At 42.5% G+C, this 13,181-nt stretch overlaps 1 protein-coding gene across 1 annotated transcript in view; it reads right to left on the bottom strand.

Moving 5' to 3' along the window:
• ABCD2 (ATP binding cassette subfamily D member 2) overlaps positions 1 to 13,181 on the bottom strand; it is a 91,803-nt gene that overhangs the window by 60,152 nt on the left and 18,470 nt on the right. Inside the window, exons 2-3 of the mRNA XM_033959419.1 lie at positions 12,602 to 12,782; positions 1,584 to 1,705 (exon numbers count right to left, since the gene is read on the bottom strand). Coding sequence (XP_033815310.1) covers positions 1,584 to 1,705; positions 12,602 to 12,782 — 303 coding nt within the window. The remainder of the gene's footprint in view (positions 1 to 1,583; positions 1,706 to 12,601; positions 12,783 to 13,181) is intronic.

Raw genomic sequence — 13,181 nt, 5'->3', positions numbered from 1 at the left:
ATACAGTAAACCCCCACAAATTGGCGGTTCGCGAATCGCGGACTCAATAATTCATGGTATTTTCCAACCGCCTCTTCCTGGTACTAAAGTCATGGCTACACCAATCAGGAGCTGCTTTGACACGCTATGTGGCGTGTCAAATCAGCTCCTGATTGGTGTAGCCTAACTTTAGTACTAGGAAGAGGCGGTCGGAAAATACCGCAAATGATTTTCACCACCCGCCAGCGCCCCAGCTGCCCTCTCCTGCCTTCGATCAGCTCCTAAACCGCATTCTAAGTTTTTGGGAAATTCGCGGGTGTTCCTGGATCGGAACCCCTGCAAATTTTAGGGAAGTATTGTATTCTATAAACGGTGCCTATATTAGGCACCGCTAGCTGCCCTAATTGTGGTCGCCTAGCAACGCCTAAGTTCGCTGAACTTAATTTTTTTAATTGGCATAATCGGCGTGGAAATTGATTGCACCAGTTATCAGCCAATCAAAAAAATTAATTAAGCAATTTAAGAATCTGGTGTCAAACTCTAAGGATGCCTAGCAAAGCCTACATGGAGGGACCCTGCTATGCCTAACACTGTCTATGTTAAAAAGTAGGCGTGGTTATGGACGGAGAATAGGCATGTTTGAATTAGGCGTCATTAGGCTTCCAACATAGGCATAATATTTCTTGATCAGTCTATATGGAAAAATTCTTCATTAAATTCAAGAACTGACCACCAACTCATAGAACATTGATTACTTATCCTTTATTGCTTGCCCCAACAATTGTATGCCCGACAGGACCCGTTTCGCCCAAACAGGCTTTCTCAAGGGTTCCAACATGGAGCACTTATTTTTGGCATCCTCATGTTTCCGGGGAAGGATAAGTAATCAATGTTCTATGAGTTGGTGGTCAGTTCTTGAATTTAATGAAGAATTTTTCCATATAGACTGATCAAGAAATATTAAGAAATATGATGATTTAACCCTGATAAGTGAGGGTCTTTTCATATTGAGGAGTTTTCCTACTACCTCACTTCCTGTCTTCTATTTGCTGTGGATTTAGTGCTTCCAACATAGGCACTGCCATATTAGGTGAGTAAAAAGCTGGCCTAATGGAGTAGCTAGGATGCCTAGCGACACTTAGGCACCATTAAGCATGATTCTACACACACCACCTAGTGGATGATTGACAACCACACCGAGTGGCACCTACAATGTAAATGCACTTAGGCACCGTTTTTAGAATCTGGCACTAAGTGTAATTTCCTAATTGCTCATGCCTAAAACGCATAGAAAATGTCTGTTATTTCCATAAAACTTTGCTTTTGTGGATCAGGAGATACATATCCTTAGTACTGAGTGCCCTGCCCCCCCCCCCCTTTCCTGATAAATGAAATACCATCATCTTACATAGAACTTTCCTGAAGTTTCACACACATATCCAGAGCTTTATGATATGTTCTGCACCCTCACCCCGTGAAGCATGCCCACACAGTGAAATCTGATCGAAAGACTGCTTTTCAATAAAGTAGTTCACTTTGGATTGGACCCATCACCTCTAGGATCCTTAGATAGTAGGTTGTGTTGGAACAATCCTGTAAAGTACCTCTTTGTAAGATGACATAATCCTTTCAATGGCATCCGCTCCAGAAGCCAACAGGTTTCGTGCTGTGGTGAAGGCTTCCGTTCGTTCACTGACCATTGCTTGTTTCTGACCATCCTCCAAATCTGATAATAAATAGTAAAATTCTGATTAACCATTGTTTTAAAACTACAACTCGCATTATTATAGATAATCGTTATTTTAAAACGCATGGAAGTAGCCTGCCTTGGCTGTTTGCTGAATGGCTGATATTTTCATTTTAATTTATTTACACAACTTTTTCACTCACCTTTTGAGAGTACAAAGCCTATTCATTTAAAAGTTAGAAATTGGGGTTGGTTTTTTTTTATAAATCTTTATTAATTTTCAAATGTTAACAGTGCCATAAAATGAATTTAAACATAAACACTACACAGAATGCACTTTAAATACATAAATAATTCAAAAAACAATCATTTTCTCCCCCCTCCTCACCATAATTAATAGAAGTACATATTTAATTTCAATAATATAGATAATTAAGTATAGCAAACAATAATACATTCCCCTCCTCCCACCCACCCACCCTGGATATGTAAGGAAGTCGAATAAAAGGAAAGGTACATGGCAGTTATTGCGACTCAATAAATGCAGTCAATGGGCTCCACACCATTTTGAATGCGTTACTATATCCCAAACATTCTGCGTTCATTCTTTCATACTTGTAACTGGAACATAGGTTTGCCCACCAGAAAGTGTAATTCAGTCGATCATAACTCTTTCAGTTACGTGTAACCATCTGGATGGCTATTCCTGTCATTATCAAGAAAAGCTGGCTTTTATGTTGATCCAAAGAAGGTTTAATATGTAATAGAGTACCACAAATTAAGGCTTCATAAATCATTGGTATCAATGACCCAAGTACAACATTGATTTGTCCCCAAATTGACTTCCAAAAATTAAGTATCAATGGACAATAGAACAACAGATGATCCAACGTCCCAATATTAACAGGACAAATGCCAGCATCCATTAGATTTAGAACTATCTTTCTTTTGTAAACAAACTGGGGTCCAAAAACTCCTATGCACCAAGAAAAACCAAGTTTGTCTCATAGATACTGACGCTGTACCTTTTAACCTCCAAGTCCAAATTCGTGGTCATCGAGATGCAGAAATATACTGATCTATCTCGATGCTCCAAATGTCTCTAAGACTATTTTTTGGTTTCTTATTCAAAAATTCAGAAATTAATTTATACCACTTAATAAATCTGTCTAAAAAGTTAGAAATTGTTCATTTTAAGTAAGTAATATTGATGTTCTTTTATTATATTTATTTTAGATAGTCACAATTGTTTAAGTATTGATGTTGATGTTTTTTGTTACACTAATTTGTTCCTTTTATCCTGTAGACTTTTGAAGCAGGCCACAGGACCAAAACACATACATGTTGAGTTTAATAATATAAAATAAAGAAACTGAGCACCCGTGGTCATCTTCGCTGCTTTTCTTGCCTGTTACTAAAGCCATGGCAAAAGTGGTCTTAGTTTACCCCTTACATGGGTGTTTCTCGTGCACTAAGGCCACTTGTGCTGCGGCCAGAAAATGGCACATTTCCCATTTTTCCAAATGAATGGGCACGTGCTAATTTTGGGGTCCTTTTACCAAGGCACGCTAACCGATTTAGCGCACGCTAAATGCTAACACGCCCATAGAATATAATAGGCACGTTAGCATTTAGCGCGTGCTAATCTTTAGCGTGCGCTAAATCGGTTAGCGCGCCTTAGTAAAAAGGACCCCTTTGCCATCAGCACGCTGCCATTATAAAAACTTACTGTGTGAGCCCCTACCACCGCCTATTTTGTAAGTGGTAAGGACCCCATTCTACTCCCATGCTAATCAATTAGCATGCGGCAATACTTCTCATGCTGATTAGTGCTGTCATGCCCACTCTATACCCCCTTTCACGTCCCCTATAAGGAAAATAATTTTTTTTAGCACCCAATATATGTGCACAAAAAAGCAAATTTTTCCCCCCCCCAATTCTTTATTCATTTTTTCATCATACATCAAGTAAACAATATTACATCAATTTAATTTATACAACATCACTTGAATTTTTCCTATTATCATCTTAAAAACATAAATTTAGTCCCTCCACCACCCACCCATTCCACAGATATTGTAATTAAATTATAACATATAAACATTACATTCATACTTAATTATTTAATTCTTAATATAACTATATACCATCCCCTTTCCCCTAATTATAAATTTACTGCGGGATGCCAGGCTGTTTAATGTGTGGTAAGTGCACACTAGTGCTTATCTCAGTTTAGTAAAAGGACCCCAAAGTAATTTATAATACCAGCCAAAATGCTCTTTTATGTACTTATTATTACCCAGTCTGTCGCTATTTAACCTCCTAGACCAGAGTATCGCAAACTGCGTGCTGCAGCACACTAGTGTGCCCCGGAGGATTCTAGGTGTGCCCCGAGATGCCAGCGAGGAGGAGAGGCACTGGCGCCAGCTGACTGCTTATAGGACGTGCCTTTCGCGGTGAGAGGCACGTCCTGTAGTCAGCCGGCGACTGCACCTCTCCTCCTCACCGGCGCCTCTGCTCTTCCTCCTCACCTCTCCTTCTGCAGCACCCCACCTGGGGTAATATCTGCACATGCACGGACATCGGCTTGATGATGTGACATCATCGCGTTGACGTCTGCGCATTTCCGGGTGCTCTCCAGCTGCAGCCCCGAGATTAGTGTGCCAGCAGCTTAAAAAGTTTGCAACACACTGTCCCAGACAATTTAGGTTCCTGCTGTGAATAGCAACTTTTTATTCACTAATTTTTCCAACCACCCTTGCAAATTCACACTGAGTGAAGCAAGCTCAGTATTTTCAAAAAACATACAATTTTTGAGAAACAATTTATGTATTAAAAACTGTAGGAACAAATGCATTTATGTATTATTAAGTATTTACTATGTATTATGTATGTATTATATATTATGGGGCTTATAATAAAAAAAAAAGTCTAAAAAGTGGACTAAATGGCTACTTGGACGATCAAAAAGCCTGATCGTCCAAGTACCCATAATCAAAGCTGATTTTAGACATATCTTAAACCAGGTTAGGCCTTTCCCCTGCCTCTAAACGCACAGAGAGAAAAGAGGCGTTTTTAGAGGCTGGGAAAGGGCGGGCGGTGGGCGGAAGGTGGGCGGACCTACACCTAGGTGTACAACAGTTATAACCAAATGTTTTGACAGGTTGTCTAGTCGGCACTTATACGTTTTGACTTAGACCAAGTCAAAACAGGTATAAGTGCCGAAAAAGGGGCCGCTGAGCTGATGGCGACTGGCGCATCAGTTCAGCGGCCCAGCAATCTACCCCCTCCCCACTGCAACCATCGCAGCAGGAGAGATGCCTCATCTCCCCTATCACGATGTTATCACCCCTCTACCCGAACTGCCACGACCCGCGGGTTGGGTCCATGTGCCTAAGGCCCCACCCACAGGAGATGCCTTAGGCTCCTGGGCCTATTCTGGTTGGCCCAGGTGCCTCAGGTCTCACCTGTAGGCGGGTTTTGAGCTGCCTGGGCCAATCCGGCCCCATTCTTGAGCTGGCTGGCCTGCCGGACGGGCGGGCTTGGCACCCATCCATCCGGCCAACGATGTGACGGTACGGGGGATGGTATTGGGGTGGGGGGGGTCGGCGGGGGGGTCGTGGGTCGGCCAATTGGGGGTTCGGGGGGGTGGTCTTGGGGGGGGGTTGAGTCGAGGGCAGGAGGGCCTGGGATCCCTCCTGCCTGTATTTTAGTGGGGGTGGGGGGTAGGGGGTCTGCCTGGGCAGGAGGGGTTGGGCTCCCTTCTGCCCGATCTTGTAAGGGGTGGGGGTCGCGTGGCCAAGAGGGCTTTGGATCCCTCCTGGCCGGATAGTGGGGGGGGGGGGGGAGGGGGCTGGAAATCGCAGGGCCAGGAGGGCTTGGGCTCCCTCCTGGACCCATCGGACTCGGCGGGGGGTGGGGTTTGGGGATCGCGGGGTAGGAGGGCTTGGGCTCCCTCTTGCCCACATGTTGCCGGGGAACATCGGGCTGTCGACGGAGCAAGAGGGCTTGGGCTCCCTCTTGCCCCGATATCATCGGGGGGGGGGGGGGTGAATTCTGTAACCGGTGTTGTTTTTGACAGACACCGGTTACAGAATCCAGCTGTTAGGCAAAGGACTGGCTCCTCCTTCGCCTAAAAGCCCTTGTTTTGGACGTTTGGGGCTTAGGCTTTTTTTAGGTTGATTTTATGGTATAAATTTAGACGTAGTGGTGGTCTGGGTGTTTAAACAGCTGAACGTAGAGTCAGGCCATTATCAAAAAATCCCCTCCTTTTGGACTTTTTTTTGATAATGGACATTTTCCCTGCTTCTACTTTCAAAGTTTAAGGCCTTAGGTCAAAAGGGGACTTAGACTTTTTTTGATTATGCCCCTCTATGTATTTATGTATTTACTATGTATTTATTTGTGTATTATTAAGCATTTAGTATGAATTTATGTATTAAAAAACTGTAGGAACAAAAGCATTATGCATTCACCATGCATTTATCTTCTGCAATAATAGCTGTTATTAAGGTGTGGTAAAATGTGGGCTTTTACCACATCCTGATTTACCATAGGAGTCATCAACCTATGGTATCTTGGTACAGTAAATTGCTGACTCCTACAGTAAATGAATAATGCTGCTTGTGAGCCACCACATGTTATTCCATCAACCCTGGAGCGTCAGGCTGTGACGCCCCTGGACCACAATGTTAAGGAGGACAGCACCATTAAGAATTAGCAATGGCTGGAGCTCTCCCCTCGATGGCCTCCCATATCAAGATCCCACTCATACTGCCCCCCATCAATCCTCCTCAAATCTGAGGAGCCCCTGCCGAACCGTAAACCTCCCACCAGAAGTGTCCTCTCCCCCAAGGCCCTCCCCCCACCCTCTCGAAGGTCCTCTGGGTCTGCCTTTGTCAAATTCATGTTTCCTAATTTGCTTTAAATGCCTTACTGCAGTGCACTCTAAGGTTTCCAGTGGTAATGTTGGCATCAGAGCATGCTACTCATGCACTAAAAAATAGATTTTAATTTTTAGTGCTGCGGCAGGTCTGGGGGATGGAGAGTAGGCACATTATGTGCTAACCAATTAGCATTTGGTTAGCAAGTGAGCCCTTAACTCCTACAAAATAGATGGCATTAGGGGCTCACATGTTAATGACCAGATGCTAATGGGAAAATTAGCACATGGCCAATAATAGAAAAAAAAATCTGAAATTAGACCATTTTTATCCATGCAGAAAAATGGCCACATAAGCATGTGCTAAGGCCACTTTTTACTGCAGTATGGTCAAAGGGCCTCTTTGAGACTAATGTAGGGAACTAGGATACTATGACACTTTAGCTAATAAGGGCCCATTTTCATGAGTTAAAAATTCTTGTGATGATACCATTGTTACTGCAATAAATCTTAACGACCTCTCCCAGAAGTGTAATTAAGTTCCTTGCAATAATGGCTCTGTGGTTACATTTCTATGTTTTCATGTGTTTTATTTTGCTACCTCTCATGCATGTTCATTTTGGATATCCTGAAAACCTGGCCTGCCAGTAGATCTCAAGGACCGGACTTGGGCAGCCCTGCTTTAGACACTAAAGAACTGGCCTTTATTCATAAACTCCTTATCCCTTTATTCATAAACTTATAACCTTTATTCATAAACTCCTTATCCTGCATGAACCTACACAAGTCTTAAGATCCTCATCGCAGTACCTTCTCCATATACCATCACTGAAAATTATTGGCTCAAGCCGGGCTACTTCCTTCGCAGTTACTGCTCCTAATTTGTGGAACTCCTTCCCTCTGTATATCAGGGAGGAGAAAAATTTAGCCTAATTTAAGGGAAATTTAAAGACTTACCTTTACCAGGATGCATATGACTCCTAAACAGATCTTAAACATAGTCAGATTTCTTTGATAATTCTAACTGTCTCCCCTTCCTATTGTGGTCTCCCTTTTTTGTATTCTTTTCTTTACATTTGTAGTGCTCCCACTTTTCCTACCTTCTTTCTGTTAGTCAAATGTTTATTCAGTGGAAATCTGTCAACTTATGTCTCCCTCCTTTAAATATAACTTGTAAAATGCTTAGAAATCTTGATTTGCGTTTAATCAAAATTTTAATAAACTTGAAACTTGAATTTTGTCACAGATCAGTGTATTGTCAGTAGAAAATGTGTGTGTGTGTGTTTTTTATTTATTTTTTTTTTAAAGATGTACTAAAGGACACTTATTCAGTGTGTTCTTGAAAGTTTTTTTATGCCAATGCTGGGTAGGAGGAAGGGTCAAAGGACTCACCCAATACTGAGGCTTTTTCTTTCATGTGCACTGAAATTACTGGTGTTTAAATTTGACTATTTTTTGTGGAGTGATTTTTTTTGCTTAATTTGAGGTTGTTACCCTCCTCCACACCTCACATTTTTGGTTAGTGCTCAGTGTGAGAGTGTGGCAAAGTGGTTAAAACTACAGCCTCAGCACCCTGAGGTTGTGGGTTCAAACCCACTCTGCTCCTTGTGCTCCTGGGCAAGTCACTTAATCCCCCCATTGCCCCAGGTACGTTAGATAGACTGTGAACCCACTGGGACAGACAGGGAAAAATGTTTGAGTACCTGAATAAATGCATGTAAACCGTTCTGAGCTCCCCTGGGAGAACAGTTTAGAAAATTGAATTAAATAAATAAAAGTCATGGGCTAATAAAACTATTATGAAGAGGAACCATCACCGCACTACGAGAGTTCCTCCTTATCTAATCTTACCATTCATAGATATTACTATGTCGTCGCACTCTACATTAACAAAGTAACAGCATAATGTTGCAAGCAAAAATGTCATTTATCTTAATTAAGCTGAAGGAGAAATTCTCAGGTGAGTGACATTGTTAGCGTTTTCTTTAACTGTGCTTAGCAGTTTATCCAGTAACAAAAGCCATGACTCATCAATAAATCCCCAGTGTCCAATTGTGTCAATATAATCCAAAACCACCATGAGTATTAACAAAAGCCAATTAAAAAGCCTTCCTTAAGACAAAAATTATATCATTCTCCATCATGTTTTATTATTCTTGTCAAGTTGAAGGTGAGATTAATAATTGTTTATGAACCTTTCTTCCACTAACTTGCCTAACTCCCTTTTAAGCCTACCTATGCAAGATGTTTTGATCACATGCTTTGCACCAAACTGCACGGCTTAACTGTTTGCTGAATGAAAGACATACTTTCAGAGTTTGTTTTACAGATTCAAGGAATGTACCCTAGACTTTTTAATGTTTCAAAGAATAAATAACCATTCTCAATTTATTCATTTTATTCCATTCAATGATTTTATCATTTCCCATATCAGTTGTCTCCTTTTCAAGCTGAAGAGCCCTAAACTGTTTGCCTTTCTTCCTAAATGGGGCAATCAGAAATACACACAGTACTCAAGATACAGTCACACCATAAATAAATAAATCTATTGATTTAACACATTCAGAATCTCCCCAGCATCACCTCTATGTGACTTAAAAAAAAAAGCAATATATGCCATTCTATTCCCATCCTATTTTTAATCATTTCTATTCGCTTTATTTGACTACCACTGTGCACTGTGGTGACTCCTAATATGAAACCCTGGGCTGTTTACAAAAATTAGGATTATTTTTTCCCCTTTGTGCATCACTTTGCCCATGGCCACACTAAAGTGTTCATTTTCTAGCAGTTAATGCATGCTAATACTGTTAGCACACTATGGGGCTATTTACTAAGCAGGGGCATGCACTAACATTTGCTTACCACAGATTAAAAATCCACCACCACCACCGGGTATGCTCAGGTGTCTCTTGATAGTTTTCAGATCTGTGTGCACTTCTCCCCCCCCCCCCATGTGCATCCCATCTGTGCACTAGGAGGCGTGTTTGAGATAGACCAGTGGTCTCAAACTCAAACCCTCTGCAGGGCCACATTTTGGATTTGTCGGTACTTGGAGGGCCACAGAAAAAATAGTTAATGTCTTATTACAGAAATGACAATTTTGCATGAGGTAAAACTCTTCATAGTTTATAAATCTTTCCTTTTGGCCAAGCCTCCAATAATAATATTGTCATTTATAGCTAAAGAGACATATGATCAAGAAACTGTTTTATTTTACTTTTGTGATTGTGATGGGTATCACAACCAGGACGAAAGAAGTCATTATGCCGCTATATCGCGCAATGGTGCGCCCGCACCTGAAGTACTGTGTGCAGTACTGGGCACCGTATCACAAGAAGGACATGGCGGTACTCGAAGGAGTGCAGAGGAGGGCGACTAAACTGATAAAAGGTATGGAAAATTTTTCATACGCTGAGAGGTTAAAAATGCTGGGTCTGTTCTCCCTAGAGAAGAGGAGACTTAGAGGGGACATGATAGAAACCTTCAAAATCCTAAAGGGCATAGAGAAAGTAAATAAGGACAGATTCTTCAAACTATGGGGAGCCACAAACACTAGGGGTCACTCGAAGAAATTGAAAGGGGACAGGTTTAGAACAAATGCTAGGAAGTTCTTTTTTACCCAGAGGGTGGTGGACACATGGAACGCACTTCCAGAGGATGTGATAGGCCAGAACTCTGTACAAGGGTTCAAGGAGGGTTTGGATAGGTTCCTGGAGGATAAGGGGATAGAGGGGTACAGATAGAACTTGAGGTAGGTTGTAGAGGTGTTCAGAAACCACTTCACAGGTCGTGGACCTGATGGGCCGCCACGGGTGCGGACCGCTGGGCGAGATGGACCTCTGGTCTGACCCAGTGGAGGCAACTTCTTATGTTCTTATGTGATAAACATACTGAGGGCCTCAAAATAGTACCTGGTGGGCCGCATGTGGCCCCCGGGCCGCGTGTTTGAGACCACTGAGGTAGACAGTAGGCATGCCCAGGGCAAATCAGCGCAACTATATTGCTGTGCACTGGCCAGTTGGCATGTGGTTAGCACAGGAGCCCTTATCACCTACAAAATAGGTAGTAGTAAGGGCTCGCACAGTAACGCCACATACCAATAGGAAAATTAGCACATGTCCATTAATAAGAAAAACATCCATTTTACAGCCACACTTAAAGTGGCCTCAGCACAGGTCACTTTTTTAGCGCAACTTAGGGCTCCATTTATCAAGGAGCGCTACGGGGGTTAGTGTGTCGGACATTTCATCATGCGCTAAACCCCGCGGCAGCCTAAAATCCTAACGCCTCGTCAATGGAGGCATTAGGTACTAGCGTGGCAGGCAGTTTAACGTGCGTTATACCGCTACCGCGCCTTTGTAAAAGGACCCCTTTATTCACCATAGGCTCCATTGGAACAATTAATGTATGTTAAATACATTAGCAGGCATTAACTGTTATTAAATAAATCCCTACATTTTATTTGCCCATTTGCCAACTTCACTTGCCATTTTCCCAGTCTGGCAAGGTCCTTCTGTTCTTCTTCACAGATTACTTATGTTTTAACTACTGTGGATATGTTCACATCATCTGTATGTCACTCAGGGCAGGATTAATTCATCGAGGTCCTCTAGGCACACAAGTACACTGGGCCCCCTGCCCTGCCCCACCCCCACCATGCGCCCAGGTGGAAACAGGAAGCTGCATCAGAGGGAAACTTTGGGCAAGCAGCACCGCTGCACAATTACAGTTCCTGTTGCCTTTCTTACCCACGTTGCTTGCTTGTCTTACTTTCTGTCGATGGGGGGGGGGGCGCATTGCCGATCGAGGTGAGGCCCCTATTGCCGATCAGGGGGGCCCGCGTAGGTGATCGATGCTGGAGGGGCCCATCGCCGTTTGGAAAAAACAATGTTGATGCCCTCCTTCATCGCCCCACCCCCAACCATTTTAGGCCCTAGGCACGTGCCTACTTGGCCTATTGGTTAATCCTGCTCTGGATGTCACTATCAAACAGTGGTGAAAGGTGGCCTTAGCCTGCCGTTACATAGGTCTTTCCCATACGCACTAAAGCCATTTTTATTGCTGGAGTAAAATGGCTGACTTTTCTGTTTTTTGTATTAATGATCACATGCTAATTTTGCCATTAAGCCTGTGGCCATTAAAATAGATTAGTGTGTGAGGCCTTACTGCCCCTGTTATGTAGGCGCTAAGGGCTCGTGAATTTATTGATTAGCGCACAGCAATGTAACTGTGCTAACTGATTGGCACCGAACACACCCATCCCCCAGACACACACAATGTGTGGGAGAGTGTGGCACAGTGGTTAAAACTACAGTTTCAGCACCCCGAGGTTGTGGGTTCAAACCTACACTGCTCCTTGTGATCCTGGGCAAGTCACTTAATCCCCCCATTGCCCCAGGTACATTAGATAGATAAACTGTTCTGAGCTCCCTTTGGAGAACAGTATAGAAAATTGAATAAATAAATAGTGTGATAAGTTTCAGCCTTTGATAACCAGAGCTGGCATCGGGAGTAGCGAAAAGCATTCAGCGTAGCTCCCTGAGTGAATAACCACTGTCGCAGTTTAGTAAAAGGAAGGGAGGGGGTAAATTAATAAATGCTTGCCACTGACGTGCTAAGTTAAAATCATTAAAAATTGTATACAAGTGATATGATTGAGGGAAGTTATCAATGTGGGCCAGAACATACGTAGGTAAAGCTATACTCACATAGGACATTGGTCTTTGACCTAAGGGCCGCGGCATGAGTGGACTGCTGGGCACGATAGACCACTGGTCTGACCCAGCAGCGGCAAATCTTATGTTATATCCAGCTGTAAATAATTAGGTTGCTACAATAGTGGTAAAATAACACATCTTAGCAGTAACCCACATTGATAGCTATACCTGTAAATGGCATTTACTATATAATGGTGTTTCAGGAAAATTGTAAGTCAGGCCAGTTACTCACACAGTTCATTTCAAACGTGTTCACTCATTTTACTTCAAGATACATTAAGAAAACATTACTTTTAAACAAAAGCATTTGAGATAAGTTAAAAATGTTATTACCGCCATCTGCAAAACCAGTTGCAGTGATGATGGGTACAGCCACCATTACCAAGCCACTGGCACTCCATACATACTTCATCAGGAACTGCTCTATCATGACATACCAGAGGCGTTTGGATAAAATCAGGTTCATTTGGTCTGCAAGAGCCGCATAACTTTTCTGTAGTTTTGTCATTTCTACCTAGAGTGAAACACAAGTTTAAAGGTTTCTAAAATGCGCTTGTCCTCATTCTGATTTCAAGGACTGCAGGCATCATAACATCGGGATGATAAGACAGGATTATCATGACATGCAAGCTTACTGCAACAACATGCTTACAGATCTGCTATTGACACAAGTAAAGGACAATTCTGAACGTTATATTGCCACTGTAGCTAAAGAGTGTTATCTTATTTCGTTAAGTGCCAATTTGCAGAAATGAAATTCTATGTTTTGACATTGAATGAACCATATCCACGTCATTCTCTTCTTAGGCTGAGAACCTTTCAACACCTCCTCGTAGTGTGAAGAGTTTCAGTCTCTGGTAACCAGAGCTGAGCTTGTGATGTCATAATGCCTCATTCCACCAATAACCTCACC

The sequence above is a fragment of the Geotrypetes seraphini genome, chromosome 9 (genome assembly GCF_902459505.1).
Source record: "Geotrypetes seraphini chromosome 9, aGeoSer1.1, whole genome shotgun sequence".
In the NCBI taxonomy this organism is placed as follows: Eukaryota; Metazoa; Chordata; class Amphibia; order Gymnophiona; family Dermophiidae; genus Geotrypetes; species Geotrypetes seraphini.
Note: the sequence above shows the minus strand (reverse complement) of the source record. Positions and strands in the feature narration are given on the sequence as shown.